At 35.4% G+C, this 17,643-nt stretch overlaps 2 protein-coding genes across 25 annotated transcripts; one reads left to right on the top strand and one right to left on the bottom strand.

Moving 5' to 3' along the window:
* The first annotated feature begins 1,646 nt into the window (after window positions 1-1,646).
* LOC112192193 (anthranilate synthase beta subunit 2, chloroplastic) lies at window positions 1,647-16,143 on the top strand. Of its 24 annotated transcripts, none has more exons than XM_040516363.1 (18): window positions 1,647-1,808; window positions 1,996-2,132; window positions 2,225-2,282; window positions 2,898-2,979; window positions 5,140-5,223; window positions 6,343-6,530; window positions 7,340-7,395; window positions 10,300-10,386; window positions 10,609-10,707; window positions 12,502-12,552; window positions 13,281-13,451; window positions 13,532-13,689; window positions 14,309-14,379; window positions 14,536-14,573; window positions 14,871-14,981; window positions 15,151-15,250; window positions 15,573-15,708; window positions 15,838-16,143. In XM_040516363.1, the coding sequence occupies exons 11-18, from the start codon at window positions 13,331-13,333 to the stop codon at window positions 15,943-15,945; spliced, it is 843 nt and encodes a 280-aa protein (XP_040372297.1). In that variant the 5' UTR covers window positions 1,647-1,808; window positions 1,996-2,132; window positions 2,225-2,282; window positions 2,898-2,979; window positions 5,140-5,223; window positions 6,343-6,530; window positions 7,340-7,395; window positions 10,300-10,386; window positions 10,609-10,707; window positions 12,502-12,552; window positions 13,281-13,330; the 3' UTR covers window positions 15,946-16,143. The 24 variants fall into 24 exon arrangements, with proteins under 24 accessions (XP_040372297.1, XP_024187575.1, XP_024187576.1 ...); XM_024331807.2 differs by lacking the exon at window positions 12,502-12,552 and adding an exon at window positions 8,626-8,662 and having other exon boundaries at window positions 10,609-10,705; window positions 13,238-13,451; XM_024331808.2 differs by lacking the exon at window positions 12,502-12,552 and adding an exon at window positions 8,621-8,662 and having other exon boundaries at window positions 10,609-10,705; window positions 13,238-13,451.
* LOC121052172 (anthranilate synthase beta subunit 1, chloroplastic-like) lies at window positions 11,469-12,407 on the bottom strand. Its single transcript, XM_040516367.1, has 2 exons — window positions 12,192-12,407; window positions 11,469-12,099 (listed from the first exon to the last, which is right to left on the bottom strand). Exons 1-2 carry the CDS (start codon window positions 12,310-12,312, stop codon window positions 11,870-11,872), a joined length of 351 nt encoding a protein of 116 aa, XP_040372301.1. The 5' UTR covers window positions 12,313-12,407; the 3' UTR covers window positions 11,469-11,869.
* Window positions 16,144-17,643: the final 1,500 nt, after the last annotated feature.

Here is a 17,643-nt window from a genome sequence, read left to right as displayed (position 1 = left end):
CTGATAATGATGTGCATGATGCCTTGTTCAGGATTGGAAAGATAAAGCCCTTGGAGCTGATGGATTCCCTGCTCTATTTTATCAATAACACTGGTCTCTTTGTGCTTCTGAGATCACCAATGTTGTTATTAATGCCTTTCAATCTGGTAAAATTCCCGAGGGCCTTAATCACACTCTCATCACTTTAGTGACAAAAACTCAAGCACCTCAACACATGCATCTGTTTAGGCCTATTAGTTTGTGTTGCACTATCTACAAGATAATCTCTAAGATCATTGTTAGCAGAATCAGACCCCTGCTTGGTAAGTGGATAAGTCCAAATCAGGTTAGCTTTGTTCCGGGTAGGCATATCTCTGATAACATCATGATTGCTCAGGAAATTTTGCATAAATGTAAGAACTCTAAAGGTGCTAAAGGCTTTATGGCTTGGAAGGTAGATTTGTCAAAGGCTTATGATAAGCTTAGCTGGTCTTTTATTGAACAGGTCTTGTATGAAGTTAATATTCCTGTTAAATTGGTTAAACTCATCATGAGCTGTGTCTCTACTGCTAGTTATCAAATTATAGTTAATGGTGAATTATCTGAATCTTTCGAGGGTGGCAAAGGTATTAGGCAGGGTGATCCCTTCTCTCCTTACCTGTTTGTGCTTTGCATGGAAAAACTTTCCCACTTAATCATGTCTAATGTTGAGGTTCAGCGTTGGAAACCAATTCAATCCTCCTAATCTGGCCCTTATGTTTCTCACCTTTTCTTTGCTGATGACTTCATTTTATTCTTTGAAGCTAGCAAGCCAGGGTCTTAAAGCAATGCATGGATATTTTTTGTGGTCTCTCCGGACAAACTGTGAACTTTGATAAGTCCTTGGTCTATTGTTCTCCTAACATCAAGAGTGGCACTGCAAAAGCAATCAACATGATCTGTGGCTCTCCTTTCACTGATGACTTGGGTATCTATCTTGGTATGCCTTTGATTCACTCTAGAGTCACAAAAAATACCTATGCTGGCCTTGTTGATAAGAAGAAGAGGAAGAAAAAGAAGAGGGAAACGGGAAGAATTTCACTGTTATTCAAGTCAGCACGGGTGTATGTTCGAATTTCACTGCTATTGAGCTTTTATTTAATTCAATTGAATTCAAATCAATAAACATGTTCTTATTTTTCCCTTTTTTTAGTTGAAACAAATTCAATTCAATTGTTTGGCTGGTTGAAGTTTGTACTGTATGATAATCTTTATTTTTCTTTTCGAACAGCTCTGAAACTCGGGTTTTGGGAGAAATCTGAGAAAAGAAAGTTGTGCTCAAGTGAAATAGAGCAGGTTTGATCTTTAACAAAATTGTCTTTTTGATATTGTTGTTTCAATTTTTATATACTGTAATTCTCTTTTGATTATTTGTTGTTTTTAGCTTTGAAATCATATTTGTTTTTATGTTGTTGAGACTCTGTTTCTTCTTTTTTTCTGTTGGGTACTTGAATTACTATGGTTAATTGGTTTTGTTGAACATTAGATATTCAAGCATTATCTAATGTTCGTCAGCTGTTCACAGCACTGTTCCTTAGAATCCGAATTGAATGACGCTTTTGCCCTTCATTTTTGTCTCAATTACAGTTTGGTTTTGTTGGTTACTGTTGTTGTGCGGTGGGTTTTTGTGGTATTTGGTTTGTTCAGTCCGATGTATCAAAAGAGAGATAGTCGAAGGATTTTGGGAGAGTTTTAGATTGTGAGATAAATAGTGAGAGAGAGAGAGAGAGAGAGAACGATCTAGGGATAAAAAGAGGGAGCTTCAGAGAGTTGCAGGCAGAAAGAGAGAGGTATTAAGCCCTGTGTAATTCTTTTTTTTTTCCCTTCTTCTTCTTCTTCTTTCGTTCTTTCTTTCTTTCTTTTGTGGTTTTCTTTGTAGTATGATTGGGTACTCTTTTGGTCTTACGATCTGCCCTTTTCCAATGAGTGGTTGTTGATTATTGATTATCTGTTTTGTTGTTTTAAATCGGGTTGCAGAAAGTGGAAGGAGGTTTGCTAAGTTTGGGATTTTAGTGATTGATTGGGAGGGCTTGAAGGTAATATCGATCTTCACCGTTTCAGAGTATCAAGTGTGTCGGTCAAGCTGTTGGGTGCGAAGGTCACAAATAGGAAAGGTTTGGTTTACAAAGTTTATGTGCTATATTTGATATGAAATTTGGGAATTTGTATTGTGGATTCGATGTAACATTTATGCTGTTGATTGTAGAAAGATCGTTGCTAGAACTGTTAATATCGTTGGAGATGAAGAGATCGGTTAATAGCAGGTAATTTAGAAAAAAGAAGAAGAGGGATTCTGTCTTTTGTTTTTGTCTAATATCGGTGCTGCAACTAAATTTGGATTGTCTGATATCGCTTGAGGAGGGATCAGATTGGCTAGATTCCATACTCCTGGAATGAAGTTTTAGGCTTTGATTTTGTTTCTTAGTATTAACGTTTCGTTCGACCATTAAAGCAGGAGAAAATTGATATAGACAAAGGAGAAATTTGGTCATTTAGAAGTTTTATTTTGTTGTATGTGTTATTTAATTGATGGTCTAGGTGCGTTTTGTGAAACATAGATATCTTTTTCTTACATTGGAATTATGTCATTTGTTTTTGTTGGGTTTTATTTTTTTTATTTTTATTTATTAACTTGGATCTATGTAGGGTGCTGATTAGATAGTTTACTAAATTATCAGCAGGCAAACATATACTCAGTAATATATATGAATAATCAGTGGGTTCTTTAAATGATCTATTTTTGTATTCTAAATGGACTTGACCTTAGATTTTGAGTATACGTTTAATATCTTCAGTATTTCTTCTATTTTTGGGTGTTAACATTCTTATGCCTTAGTTTTTCATTAAAGGCAATCACACTGTGTGTTTAATTTCCACAGAATTTAATAATCAAATACTTGCAAAGGCTGTAGCACATTTCTTTCAATCGAAGTTTTTGGTCATAACTTGGTCAGACTTTAGGTATGGTTCTCTGCTATTTTAATATGATTCCCAATTTTGTGATAATGATGTATTCATATTCCTAATCATAGTAGCCTTCTAAACGATTGTCCTCTTTTTTCTCTAAATATGTGTTCTTCATATGAATCTCTTACTCAGTGGCATAAGTTGTCCATAACTTTTCTTTATTTCTCAGATAGAATCCTAGATATCACGGATAATACAATGAGCTAGGTAATCCCAAAACCATGTCTAACCATCGAATTTGACCATGTATATCTACCCTGATAATACAAGCAGATAGAATAGAACATATCACGCATAACTAATAGCATAGACTGTTGTTTTCGATATTCTGTTTGTGGGGATATAGTGATCTGTTTTGATTGCAATCCTAAATTTCCAATTGGTAAGTGTTTTTTTTTTTTTTGTGGGGAACCTTGATTTTGTTGTTTGAATTTGGGGGATATGTATTGGATTTGAATTTGCAGGTTTTGATTTGAGGGTTTATATAAATGTAATTCACTCTATTACTGGGTGATAAAAGGTTTTCATTTTATCAATGTTTACTTTTAGATCGGTGACAGTGTTTACTGTAATGAAAAGAGATCAAATCAGTTTTGGTGGTTTGTTTTTTCTCTCTTTGTTTCTCAATTGCGTTAATATGTTTTTCAAAGCTGAGAACCTCCTCTCTTTTTTTTCCCAATAATGATTCATGGCCGTTGAATGGGTGATATTGATTCGAATTGAGTAGTGTAAATTAGGACGCAATTGTATAGTGCCTTCATTATTTGTTATTTGTAGCCTGATCAATCCCCTTAAAAAACTATAAAACATTTGGTAGCTAGCAGTTAATTAGGATGGAACTATCTATTCCCTCTGATATTTTATAATACAACTCTGATTTCACAGCAAGATTTCCTGAGTAGCTTTCTTTGGAAGAATGATTGATTTTTTTTACTACTGGATTCAATAGTGTTTGGTTCTGTACACTACGTACATTGTTTGCAGAAAACTGCATATATTGGTTTCAGAATAAATTTAATGCATAGTTGACAGAAATATTGCAGTTCATAGTGTAGGGTGGTTTCTGTATTTCACTGCCTACTTAAGAGAAGTGCTAATCCTAATGCTCTCTTTATAATGTTGGCTTAGATGACTTATCCAAGATGTAAGAAACCTTTAGGAAGGAGATGAAAAACTTTGGAAATGTTCAATTTATGTGCATAGGGACCTAAACACTGGAAAGGAAAACTGAGAGCTAATAGTTTTATATGGGTATTTTTTGCCAGCTTTATGGATCACTAAGCATTTCTTTAGGAGTATATAGCAGAAAGATTTAGGAAAATTCTAGAGAATTTGTGGTGAAATACATAAAAAAGAAAGAGGATGAAAGAACTTATGCCATTTTTGACGTGAGGAGTGAATTATTGTATACTGGTCTATATATTCCATACATCAAACAATGATCAGAATGTATTAGTTTGTAGGCTCATTATATGAGTTTAATTTTATTTGCTTTTAGCACTTTGAGACACTTAAAAACATTTTGCATTTTGACCTCATTTTTCTGCATTTATGCTGCTACTATGGTTCTGTGTTACTATGCATTTTGTTTCTTACTGTTCATATGTGTGGTAGTCTACAAGCATGGTATATTTAACGTCCATGTGTAAATTTCAAGAGCTTTGATTTATGAAGAAATAAAAGTTGGCTGATGAGAAAGAGGGGCATTGTTTTTAATGTGTTAATTTAAAAATGATTGCCTTTTCCCTGTATCACACTTTCAAAAGCAGTTCTAATTGTATGTTCAAGGTGCTTCAAGCATAATACAAATAAAAATGACGAAGCTGGTACTCAAGTTTCATATGAACTTGACTAAAAAATTACAGATCGACCCTGTTAAAGAAACTAGAATCCCTAAAACATGTTAGAAATTTGAATTTGGTACCTTCTCCAGCTTATGATATGGCGTAAAAGAACAAATTAAAGGTTGTATGTAGATAACAGAATACTAAACTTCATGTCTACTAGCTTGCTGGCATCTTCCTGATATTTGTTTACAAAATATTGAAAGGATCTTAATAATAGTTGATTGAATAACTATTTGAGATTTGTTTAGTTCTGTGTACTATCAAAGAGGTGCTCATCAGTTTTTAGGTTTCATTGTGGTAATTTCAGTTTTCTGCATTTGCTTGGATTTTCAACAAACAAAAAGATCAGTTAAGAGTACTGGTCTGATTTCTAAGGTCTGGATTACTGCCGGTAAGTGTTACTATTTACTCCAACTAATTATTCATTAGCTGGATGAACTATTGATGGACTGTTTTAGATTCAGTTTCACGTTTTCTCCCTTTCTCTTTCACAAATTCTTCTTCTTTAATGTCCTGATCTTCTTTTATGTTTTGATTTTAATGATTTAATTTTAAATAAAAGTCTGGGTTTTTGGTTTCTTGCCTTTGTTTTTGTTCTGAGTTTTCAACCTTGAAATTGATTGTAGGCTTTGTAGAAAGCTTATGGTACGAACCTTCTTCTCATTCTTTCTTCTTTTAAATCTGTGTAATCTGTTGTGTAACCTATGTAAGAGCAACATTTTTAGTTAAATGTACTAATTTCCCTTCCTACTTTGGCTACCAAAAGTAAAAAGCTTTTCTAGGAGATTCGTTCTACCTCCTTAGACAAAGCAACCAACACAAATGCATTTGCTTGAGAGAAATTCATTGATTGCCTTTGCATAAGCTATTGCTTGCAACCACAATTAACACGAGACTTAAGCAAAACAAATATTCGTTATACTGTTCTGATCTCAACTGATGTGAAAACTTTTGTTGGCCCTTTGCATAACTTGCAACTTCAAGTCCCCAAATTCTGTTTTCATGCATCATTCATTTTGGATTTTTCTAGCTACACAGCTCAATCTACTTGCTAGAATAGTATAATTTCTGCATTAAGGAATATCCTCAGATATAAGCTTTTGTAACGTATGTAACTGTTGATAGGAAGCTTTAATCAAAGCTAATTTGGCATATTCAATATCCTCAGGGTTGTCTGAAATTTGTTTACTTGGCTCTTGGGACAGCTGCTGCAACATTTCTATTCATTTACTTTAGCATTCCCTGCTCCCTGCAATGCTTAATGTTGCGATAGAATGCTTTGATAGGATATTATTGTTTAAACTCAAAACAATTTTAGAGAGACGAAACTTCTCTCTTATTTTATCATTTTGATCAAGAATCAAGTACTTCATTCATATCTGTCATTATTGTAAATTATTAGCAATATAAATCCCGCGGCAAAGCGCGGGTGCCGTTGCTAGTTTTACATATACTAAAGCTCCTACACTGTTCATTTAACAGTGATTTGACTCTTTTGCCCTCGATTCAGATTTTTTTTCCGGCTCTACCTCGGTTCTGGATATATCGTATCTTTGCGTCGTTTTGCTCTTTCTTCTACACTCTTCTGACCATCTTTATCAATTGTTGAGAGAGAGAGAGAGAGAGCGGTTGTGTGTGTTTGCTTCGGACGAGGAGGTAGAGAGATATATCGGAGGAAAAGTTTGAATCTTCAATCCGGTAATTGTCTCGCCTAATTCTCAGGGCTGGTTGCACGTGGATGTGAATATTGTGGGTTTTGTTTAAAGTTGTGGTCTTTCGATGGAAACTTGGGGCCTCCGATTTGTGAATTTTTCATTGTTTTGTTTTTTGGTGAAATTGGGTTTTCGGTTTGTTTGTTTGATTTGGTTTTTTTGCTCCGTTGTTCCTGGTTTCTGTGATAATAGTGTTTGTTTGTTTATTATCGTTTGTTTCATTGATATGATACCCAAACCAAAAAAAAAAGGGAAAGAAGAAGAAATCAAGAACCGAAATCTAATAGTTTGATCCCTTATTTCCCCAAATTAATTCGATGAGTTTTCTCCTCTCTTTATGTCTCTCTTTCAACGCATTCACAAAGAAAGGGAAAAAAGGGATTAAATTTCAGAGCCAATTTGGACTTCGGAGCCTGGAATATCATCTGGGTTTTATCTGTTTTGGGTGTTTGGCGGTTTAATTTTGAGTGCTTAACCGCCTAAAGATCACTGGACTGGGAGAGTTAGCACTGAATTTCTAACTTCTCTGTTGTGTGCAATGTTGGGAGCATATTTTCATTATTTGTTGACTGATTTTGTACCTCCCATGTTTTATTTTTTATTTTTATTCTGTTCAATCTTCGGTACCTACATGATAGCACAATGGAGTTTGCTATATAAAGATCTAGGTTATGGTCTTTTGGTAGTTAGAAAAGTCTCGGTTAAATTGTGATTTTGTCATACTCATGTAGATTTTCCATTTGCATACCTGGCTCACACTTAAGTTCACAAATATCCTTCCATTTTTGTTTGTAGGTGATGGTGTGACAGAGTAAAAGCCTAATCCTTCAATATATTTGATAGCTGCAAAGGTAAATGATCTACATTCTTATTTCCTCCGTATGTATTTATATCTCAACTATCTTGATTGTATTGGCTCTCTCTGTATAAAGTGCATATCCGTGGAGAATTAGGTGAATGCCATGTCTCAGCCAACGTTTAGGGTATTCTAAAATTAAGAATTAGGTGAGAGCCAATGAACCCAGCTCCTCCAGTAACCAAAATTCTCATGTTTTATTTATTTTCTGTTCAGTTTAAAAATAATAGTGGCTATGGGTGTTAGTATATCTGGAGAAGATTATGGTGTTAGTATGGTTTTTTTTTTTTTTTTTTTCTTCAAGGGTCTGTATTTTATTTCTGGAAAGTCTGGGTATTGTTATTAGAAAAGAAACAGGAAAATCTTTCGCTTTCTTTTTCCATTTTATTTTGGTTTACAGTAATGGTAGATTGAGATTAGTCTGTATGTTGATATAAGTCTGTGTGTTGTTTTTTTGACGCGATATAGAAGGGGTTTTTTTGACGCGATATAGAAGGGGCTGGATTAGGTTTTGGTGTGCTTGGGTTTTGAAGATAATCGTGCTAGACCAACCAGGTGTGGGGTTTTGTCCTATGATCGAGATAATCGTGTCTATTTTTCTTTTAATCTCTTGAATTTGATTGTTTCGTGCTTGGGTTTCTCTGCTATACTAAGATTATGAGGTGGTCTGTTTCCAACAATGAGTTTTTAACATTCTATTTATGAGATGAGCTACTGTTATTGCTAATGTTAATTGCCAATTAGATGAGATGATCTACTGTTTTGCTTCAAAGGTATTATAAGGTGGAATTTTGGGTAAAGTTAGCAGCCAATTATAATTATTAGGGTTTAGATAGAGATAGGGAAAAGAGAAAGCTGTGATCGGTGTAATGTCTATGGCTTTATGGATTGCTAATAAGCATGAAAATGACAGAATACTTCCTTCTCTAATTAACTCAAGAAAGCAAGAGAAAAATGAGAGGTTGGCGATATAAGTCAAATGGAGAATACATAAGGAAATAATACAATCAAGATGGGTTCTGTTAAGCCTTTTTATGATAGGTGCTGTTATGCCTTTTTATGTTTTGTTCATGCTTCTTATGGGAATTGGATTTGGTGCAGAAATTATGTTCTTTAAGGAGTCTTCTGAAAGATTTTAGCATCAATTATATGCTAACTTTTATATCAATTATATACTGATTTGTGTTTTCTTCATTTTTTTCTTATATTGTTTTTGGAAGAAAAGTCTGAGCATCTTAGAGCCCAAGGTTGTTAACATCTAGGTATGATTTCTCTAATTTTGTTGTTTTCTATGAGTTTGTTGTGCCAGATTAAGAATCTGCTTTTATGAATTAGCGAGTAGGGTTTTCTATACAGAATCTGCTTTTAGTATAATGTGATTCTAGAATGAAACTTGCTTTTGATATGTACGTTCCCCATTAGTAGCCATTTGATATACAGGAGAGGGGCTCGGAGGCCGTTTTGTACAAGTACGTTCTCCATTAGCAGCCATTTGATGAACTCCTTAACTTGAAGAAAAATCCCCAAATTTCCTAAGCTGTTTTCAGATTAGTGCAATTGCAGTATGAGATAAAGGAGAGAGGTTTATGTACAAAATGCAATGGGGTCAGACCCGTTCTTTTCTCTTGGTCTGGATTAAGGATTCATTGTCCTTAACGTAGAAGGACTAAGCTAATTAGTGCAGTGTTTGGATTGTTTTCTTTTGTTTCCAAATTTAATTAAGATTCTCTTCCTTTTAGTCAAGTTATTTATAGTTTGGAATAAGGATTTATTCTCCTAATTTATTAGGGATGAGTTTAGTATTTCCCTTCTAACTTAGCTGTTACCTTCTTTATAGTTTATGAGTTAATGCTTATATCCCTTAGTTTGTATTCTTCATTCAAAGCCTTGATAGTTTGCCATTAGGTATCGAAATCTGAATTATTTCTGCTATCATCATGTGGTACTGAAAAGGAATAAAATCTTCCTCCACCAAAAGCAACGACGGTAGCAATCAATTGATATCTATTTATCCCAACAGGCTAAGCTTTATTGTTGACAAGCAAAGCTTTAGCAACATGTTTAATTCAGATAATTAAAAGCAATTCAAATAGTTGTTCATGATCAGTTCATGTTGAGTTTTGATACATATGATGATCAATTAAAGCTGTTAGTATAAATGATTAAATCAGTTACAATCGTGTGTATTAAATGAATGTATTTCTAGGTATTTAAATTATTTGTGTTCAAAAGTTCATTTAGCTACAGAGGTGAAAGCGAATATAAATTTTGAAGATTGTATGCATGCTTGAAATGGCATGAAAGATTGTATCAAGAAGCAAATGGCAAAGTAACAGAAACAGATAAAGGGCTTTTTGCATCAGCTTTTCCACGTAAATTAAAGGGCCAGTATTGGTCAACAAGGTTAAAGGATGTGTGACATGTTTATAATTTTAGTGTTTACATTTTAAAACTGTTCACAATCCTGGAAGCATTGTTGCAATGGGTCAGATTCAATGTTATTTTGGGTAATAACCAGTGATCTAATTCGTCAATGTTCTTTCTATGTTTGTCATAATGTTCAGTGCAAAGACTAAGTTAGTTAAAACCAGTAAACAATCTTATGTCTTGGAGCTGCAATCCATGAGCCGTCTCTACATGGTCTTAGTTTCGGTTCTGAGCAGATAACTGTTTTGTTATGTAGTGGAGATATGAATGGTAAGGATGAAAGGTATAGATTAGTCTAGGTCATATGTGTTTATTAAATCAAAATCACTGTGTAACTGTGTTCCAATTTTAAGTTCATTTCCAGTGAGTATGACCCGAGGCAAATTTGCCTTTTTCCTCTGTTCTTAGGTGATTCATTTTTCACTTTAGATTAATTGTTTAAAGCTTCAATTTTGTTTTGTTTTGTTTGTAGTATTCTTTGCCTCCTCAAGTGGGAAGAAGTTGGGAAAATGAAAATCTCCATCAGAGTGTAGATTTCCGGGGTTTGACAAAAACCCAGGTGAGCAAAACTCCCTAAGTTTTAATTCAATTGGTCTGTTTTGAGTTTGATTGCTGTGTGTAAGTAGATTCATTCTTAGAATACTTTAGGATTTGAACTGCGTGTTTTGGTAAGAAAAAGCTTGAAATTTGGGTTTTACAGAAAAGGAAGGATTACATTTTTATGCCAAATAATTGAGAGCTTAGAGCTTCATCGAGGGTCTGAAGATGTTTTGTCTTCTAGTTTTTGACTCAGGATTTTGTTGGTTAAAAACAAAGAGAGGGTTTGGAGGGATTTAGTAAAAAAGGAAAGTGATCGTGAAGAGGTTGATGTTCAGAAGGTACAGTCAAAAGACAAAACACCTCTTGCACACAGTGTAGTAGTCTTAGCTCCTTTTTTTTCCTCCTGTTTTGAATCTATTAGTCACAATTGTCCTATGTTTTCAAATTACTGATATCAAAATTGTCAAGAACAGGTTGTTGACCCATCCACTGGAGTAGAAAAAAGTCTACTGGTCGTAATGATTTCTGTCTTGAATATATGCCTAAAATAGTGCAAAGCCATGGTATTAGTTGAACAAAATATGGTCATACATCAAGCTTCTGCAGTAATAATGGCAAATGTCCAAAAAACTTGATTTAGAGCAGGGATTCCACTTTACAGTTAGTGCAGTTGTCCAATCTTCTGCATAACTGTCAGTTTTTTTCATCAATGTGTTTAATTCCTTTGTTTCAATTTGTTCCATGCTAATGTTCATCAACTGATCAAATTGTTAACAAGTTAATTTCATTGATAAACAACTTTCTTTTATGATGGAAAAAGATTGCAGCTACCAAAGATAAATGCTATTATGTTTACAGCAAAACCTTGAAGCAAGGGTCAAGGGTTAAGTAAACTTCAAACTTAGATAGTCTTTGTTTTTGTTGAACATGTTAAGGAGTGAAAAAAAAAAAAAAGCGCGGGCACTGTTGCTAGTCAATACTACGCCTTCTTTACTTGTAGGAATCATTAATTAATAGAACGACAGAAAATAATCATATAAAAGCGTTACAGAAAAATACTTAAAACGCATACATATTCAGGAGAAATTTTGAGTTGTTATATAAAATCTCGTCAAAAGCTCGATACTTTGACAAGTATCACTCCTCATTCCCACATTTCATCTTCATTTTGCATGTGTCATCAACTCAAAAATATCCAACTACAAGAAAGTTCTAATCACTACTCTCATTCTTCACCTCTGTCCAGCTTTCACCATTCCTTGAATGAAATACATCAACTTTTCACTAAAACATCCCTCAGTCCAAAACAAGAACAAGGAAACAGAGAGGTCTAAACCAGGTGTTTCATTTCATTTTCTTTAACCTATCTAATGTTGTAGTCACAGATCTAATACAAAACTCCATGGTATTCCTTACATTTTTATAATTCACAACATAAATGACAAATGAAGAACACAATTCCATGAAAGATCAAATCTTTATCACTGTACACATGCATTTTACTAGCACCAAACATCAAACGAACCATGGCTTATCAAATCCAACAAATTGAAAAAAGGAAAACAGAAACAAACCTGGCAGAGATTGTAGGTGAAGCTATCATAATTGTCAATAACAATGATGGGGCTGTTGGCCCTCTTTTCAGAAACTGAAGACTTCGAATCGGTCTCATTGACAACCATTGAAGCTTTTGCAGCGAACCCATTTCCCAATTTGAGACCAGATTTCAGTTCTGCACATAAAGATAAGATCTTTGAGTCAAAATCAAAATCAAAATCAAAATCAAAATCAAAATCAAAACTCAGATAAGTTTGGGAGATTTACTTGAGTTCGTGAAAGAGGGCACATAGATTAAAGTGGGGCGAGGGTTTTGCGGGGTTTTGGGTGAGAAAGGGAGCAGCTTTGGTTGTTTCAGAGAGGCCTGAGATGTCACTGCGGCAGCCATTGAAGCAGAGTGTGGCGTCTCCGTAATTACCAGTTAATCCTACTTGGACTAGAGAGGTGGAAGACGGCGACGTTTGATTTATATGAAAAATAGGATTGGCTTTACTGAGAAAATAAAGGATGGGTGCTATCACATGCGACCGCTTTCTCTTCAGGGTGCTATCACTCGCATCCTTTATTTTCTCAGTAAAGCCAATCCTATTTTTCATATAAATCAAACGTCGCCGTCTTCCACCTCTCTAGTCCAAGCAGGGGCGGATCCAGCCATGTTTCGGTTGGGCTCAAGCCCTACCGAGATTTTTGGGCAGGAAAAAAAAATTAAGTCTATATATCTGTGTTTTTTTTTTTTTTTTGAAGTCTCTTTCCCTTTCTCAAGCCCCACCACCGATTCTTCTCGTCTTCTTCTACTCCTCTTCGACTCCGAGATCTAGGCCTCCAGGCTCCAGCAGTAAACTAAAGCTCCAGGTTTCTTCTTTTCTTCTCCTCCTCCTCTCCGTCTTCGGCCCTCGATGCGTTGATGGCTTGATCAGTCACTCCACCGACTAGTCGACTACTGCTCCAGGTCTCTTCTCTTATTCTCCTCCTCCTCTGGCTCTGTCTTTGGCCCTTGATGGCTTGATCAGTGAGTCCATCGAAATACCTAATCACCGATGTTAAATAGGTATTCTGATAACCAATTCATAAAACCCAAATTGAAATTGTTAAAGCTAATTAGCTAAACCCTTTTTGATTTCTGACCTTCTGGGTAATGGGTTGTTTTTGGTATCTGAAATTGTGTAAACATGAATTTGTGGGTTTGTTGAAATTTTGTGTGTGTAAACGTGAACTTGATTTCTGGGTTGGGTTTGCTGAATTTGTGTGTAAACTTGAATGGAGTTCATGGATGTTGCTGATGTGCAGAGCCATTTTTTTTTTCATTTGTTAAGAAATTCAAGCCCCACCAAGGTTGAATTCCTGGATCCGCCCCTGAGTCCAAGTAGGATTAACTGGTAATTACGGAGACGCCACACTCTGCTTCAATGGCTGCCGCAGTGACATCTCAGGCCTCTCTGAAACAACCAAAGCTGCTCCCTTTCTCACCCAAAACCCCGCAAAACCCTCGCCCCACTTTAATCTATGTGCCCTCTTTCACGAACTCAAGTAAATCTCCCAAACTTATCTGAGTTTTGATTTTGATTTTGATTTTGATTTTGACTCAAAGATCTTATCTTTATGTGCAGAACTGAAATCTGGTCTCAAATTGGGAAATGGGTTCGCTGCAAAAGCTTCAATGGTTGTCAATGAGACCGATTCGAAGTCTTCAGTTTCTGAAAAGAGGGCCAACAGCACCATCATTGTTATTGACAATTATGATAGCTTCACCTACAATCTCTGCCAGGTTTGTTTCTGTTTTCCTTTTTTCAATTTGTTGGATTTGATAAGCCATGGTTCGTTTGATGTTTGGTGCTAGTAAAATGCATGTGATAAAGATTTGATCTTTCATGGAATTGTGTTCTTCATTTGTCATTTATGTTGTGAATTATAAAAATGTAAGGAATACCATGGAGTTTTGTATTAGATCTGTGACTACAACATTAGATAGGTTAAAGAAAATGAAATGAAACACCTGGTTTAGACCTCTCTGTTTCCTTGTTCTTGTTTTGGACTGAGGGATGTTTTAGTGAAAAGTTGATGTATTTCATTCAAGGAATGGTGAAAGCTGGACAGAGGTGAAGAATGAGAGTAGTGATTAGAACTTTCTTGTAGTTGGATATTTTTGAGTTGATGACACATGCAAAATGAAGATGAAATGTGGGAATGAGGAGTGATACTTTTCTGTAACGCTTTTATATGATTATTTTCTGTCGTTCTATTAATTAATGATTCCTACAAGTAAAGAAGGCGTAGTATTGATTTCCGTAACGATCCTATATGATTGTTTTCTGTCGTTATATATTTATTGATGGTTCCAACAAGTCAAGAAGGCGTGGTACTAATATCTTACTTATGATATGAAGTATATGGGAGAGCTTGGATGTCACTTTGAAGTTTATCGCAATGATGAATTAACAGTGGATGAACTAAAAAGGTAAGAAGCTATACTTTACGTCTTTACCTGATCGTTGTTTGCCAATCCATCAACATTATTTAATGTGGGTGCAACCAAATATGAACGAGCATGTATCATTCTTAAAATGTCTGATTTTATAAAATGTCTCATCATAACATCTTTCCATTCTTATAGGAAAAATCCTAGAGGAGTCTTGATCTCCCCAGGGCCAGGTTAGTTCTATTGATATTTCCCTTTGATAGATGCTTGAAAACCGAAACAAAGGAGAAACATATAACCAATTGTACTTATAAGGCCTGCTCACCTAAATGACAGTTTTTAAGGGATTGTGAGAGACAAGTGAATCTGATGGCTGAAAATAAATGCAGAGTTTTAAATTGTTATAATTTCTGCTTTTATATTTAATACATGTGGTTGAGATGCATTTGTCCCTCACAGTCCCTTAAAACTGTCTCTTAGGTGAGCAAGCATGTTGTACTTATTAACACATAGTATCCTCCCTTTTGTAGGGGCACCCCAAGATTCTGGAATATCATTGCAAACTGTGTTGGAGTTAGGACCCATTGTCCCCTTGTTTGGTGTGTGTATGGGTCTGCAGTGCATTGGGGAGGCTTTTGGAGGCAAGTCTTCTAAGACGGAATATTTGGTTTATGAATTTGATCATGTTATTACCTAGATCTTCTATGATTTTTCTTTTCATGTCTTGTAAAATTAGCAAATTAAATAATAAAATATCAGTGGAATTATTGGTTCTATTTTGCCTTGTAAGTGATCTTTGTGGTGTTGCAGGGAATGTTGTTCGTTCTCCTTATGGTGTTGTGCATGGGAAGAGCTCTCCCGTGTATTATAATGAGAAGGAGGAAGACAGCTTGTTTGCTGGACTATCAAAGTGAGTTGGTGGATTTACTTCTGTTTTAAACAATCTGGGGTCTTACCTTTTTTCTATAAACTTATCTATGCTTTTGACAGTAGCATATTGGGGTTTAGTTTGTTGCTAAAAAATGATGTATGCAAGTGTGGTGGAATTAAATGTCCAAAGTATTTTCCTGTCAAACACACCCAACTTTGTTTGGTATTTTATTGAAAAAAATGAACGGTTTCACCGATTTGCAATTATTTGAAGTTGTACAAATACGTATTAAACACCCTGGGCATTACATGGGCTCTGAATTAATAATGTTATTAACATATTTGTTTTCTTTTCTTTTCAGCCCTTTCACTGCTGGCAGATATCACAGTCTTGTAATTGAAAAGGACAGTTTTCCTAGCGAAGAACTTGAAATTACAGCATGGACCGAGGATGGACTGATAATGGCTGCTCGTCACAAGAAATATAGGTATCTTCAGGTAAGACATTGGCGTCCTTTTTCCATTCTATTTTGTAGAGCGAGACTATTGTGATGTTTGTTTTGTAGAATCTGCACTATAAGCTAAATGTAGTGTTCTTGTTGTAACCCATTGAATTCAAAATTGCAGGGTGTCCAGTTCCATCCTGAAAGTATCATCACTTCCGAAGGCAGGACAATCGTTCGCAACTTTGTAAAACTGATCGAGAAAAGTGAGTCGGAATCTGAGAATAACTAGAGGTTTGGTTTGTCTACACAGTGTAATGTAATGTATCGGATCAATATATATTTATGGGCCTTTAAGTCAGCTCGCTAGTGAATCAGAAGTTGATCATGTTTCTCGTCTACTCTTTCAATGTACTTCATCACATGTAGACATGTAGTATTTCAACTCTATTATAGTATTATCAATCCTTCCATAACTTCCTGAAGATAATCCTTGTTTTTCAATGCCTACTTTATAGTTTTTCCTTCCAAACCAAACCATACAGCATAATTTCGTAAATACTATGATCCATCCTTGTCTGGGGAAATGAGTTAACCTTCTCTCTCAGGCAAGCCTAAATGTCAATGCTCAATCATAACATGCTCAAAGGTCCACAAGGCATTCTATAATGTAATTATCAAAATTTGCTGCGGCAGCCTATCCCATTAAGAACCTAGGCTAGAACAGTTGGTTGTTAACAGCTGCATTAGGGCTGACTTCGCTGCTATTAATAAAAGCTGGAAATGAGCAACATTAAGAAACTGTAACATCTCTGAATAATGAAATGTACAAAAATTGCAGCAACTCGTATTATTAAAACAAAGTTGGGTAAGATTCTATAATTGATTCTTAATGTATTCCTAGTGCATGATGCTACAGACAAGATTAGCTGTGCCAGATGCAAACATGCACCAACAGGAGTCAGCCAAAATGGTCGATTCTTAAGGTTTTTGGGTCGGTTCTGAAGGTTTATTTGTCTCAGAATCTTGACCATTATCTGTTTTCTTCATATTAATCAAACATATTTTCTGATGGGAGTGAAAAGAGGACAGTAAAATTGCATGATACTCTTAGTGTGACTCTGGCTGAAGAGTTCTTACAGTTCTAACTTCCCCATGCCAGATTTAACCCTTTAGGAGTCGCTTTGAACTCGGTCTTGGATGATATGAATGCCAAAAGCAGAGCCTACGTCACTACATTTTAATTGGGCCAAGGTGACTGAGACACTCGGTCGTAAAGAACATTTTGTTGGCAATATGTGAAATATCTTTCCTAGTAAAAAAGACAAAATATCTGCAGATATATCAAAATTTGGGCGAACGGTCCTCCAAGGTTGCACAGAAAAAAGGGTTTTCTTCTCTGTGCAGTTAGGCTGTTAATCATGAGTTGAATGGAGGATAAAGAAAATGTAAGGCTTAGGAGGTTAAACAACTGAACTTATCTTGCTGAGTTGAGTGGTGGCAAGGTGTGGTCTTTCTTTTCCATGGACTATGGAGTATCTCAAAGTTTGGAAAAAGAAGAAACGCACCCTTCATTATTGACACACTTGCTCATCACCTCACCAACTTTGGATTTGTATTAGAGTTTTCCTAGTGCGAGTGTTTTACGGAAATGGTTAGTTAACCACTTACCACATGATGATTACATGAGACACACTACAAATATATTGGCAGCAGCTCATTTCTCTTGTGGTCCAAAACACTTCGATGGGATCTTCATATAGAAAATATGATATATGTGACAGATAATTCAAATTTGTTTATTCCACCAGAAATGAGACTCAGAAAAAGTATTGCAATTGGGTTAAGAACTCCTCCTAGTCTCTTGTTCAGAGTCACGGATGCAAAGTTTGAAAGATTGCACTTTTAAGCTCTGTTGAGTAATCCAACTATAAGAACCAGATGATTTCAGTTGTAAATTTGTTTCTGGAGTGGGTTTTCAACACTCTGG

The sequence above is a fragment of the Rosa chinensis genome, chromosome 3 (assembly GCF_002994745.2).
Source record: "Rosa chinensis cultivar Old Blush chromosome 3, RchiOBHm-V2, whole genome shotgun sequence".
In the NCBI taxonomy this organism is placed as follows: domain Eukaryota; kingdom Viridiplantae; phylum Streptophyta; class Magnoliopsida; order Rosales; family Rosaceae; genus Rosa; species Rosa chinensis.
The sequence above is the reverse complement of the archived record's forward strand: the minus strand, read 5'-3'. Positions and strand labels throughout refer to the sequence as shown.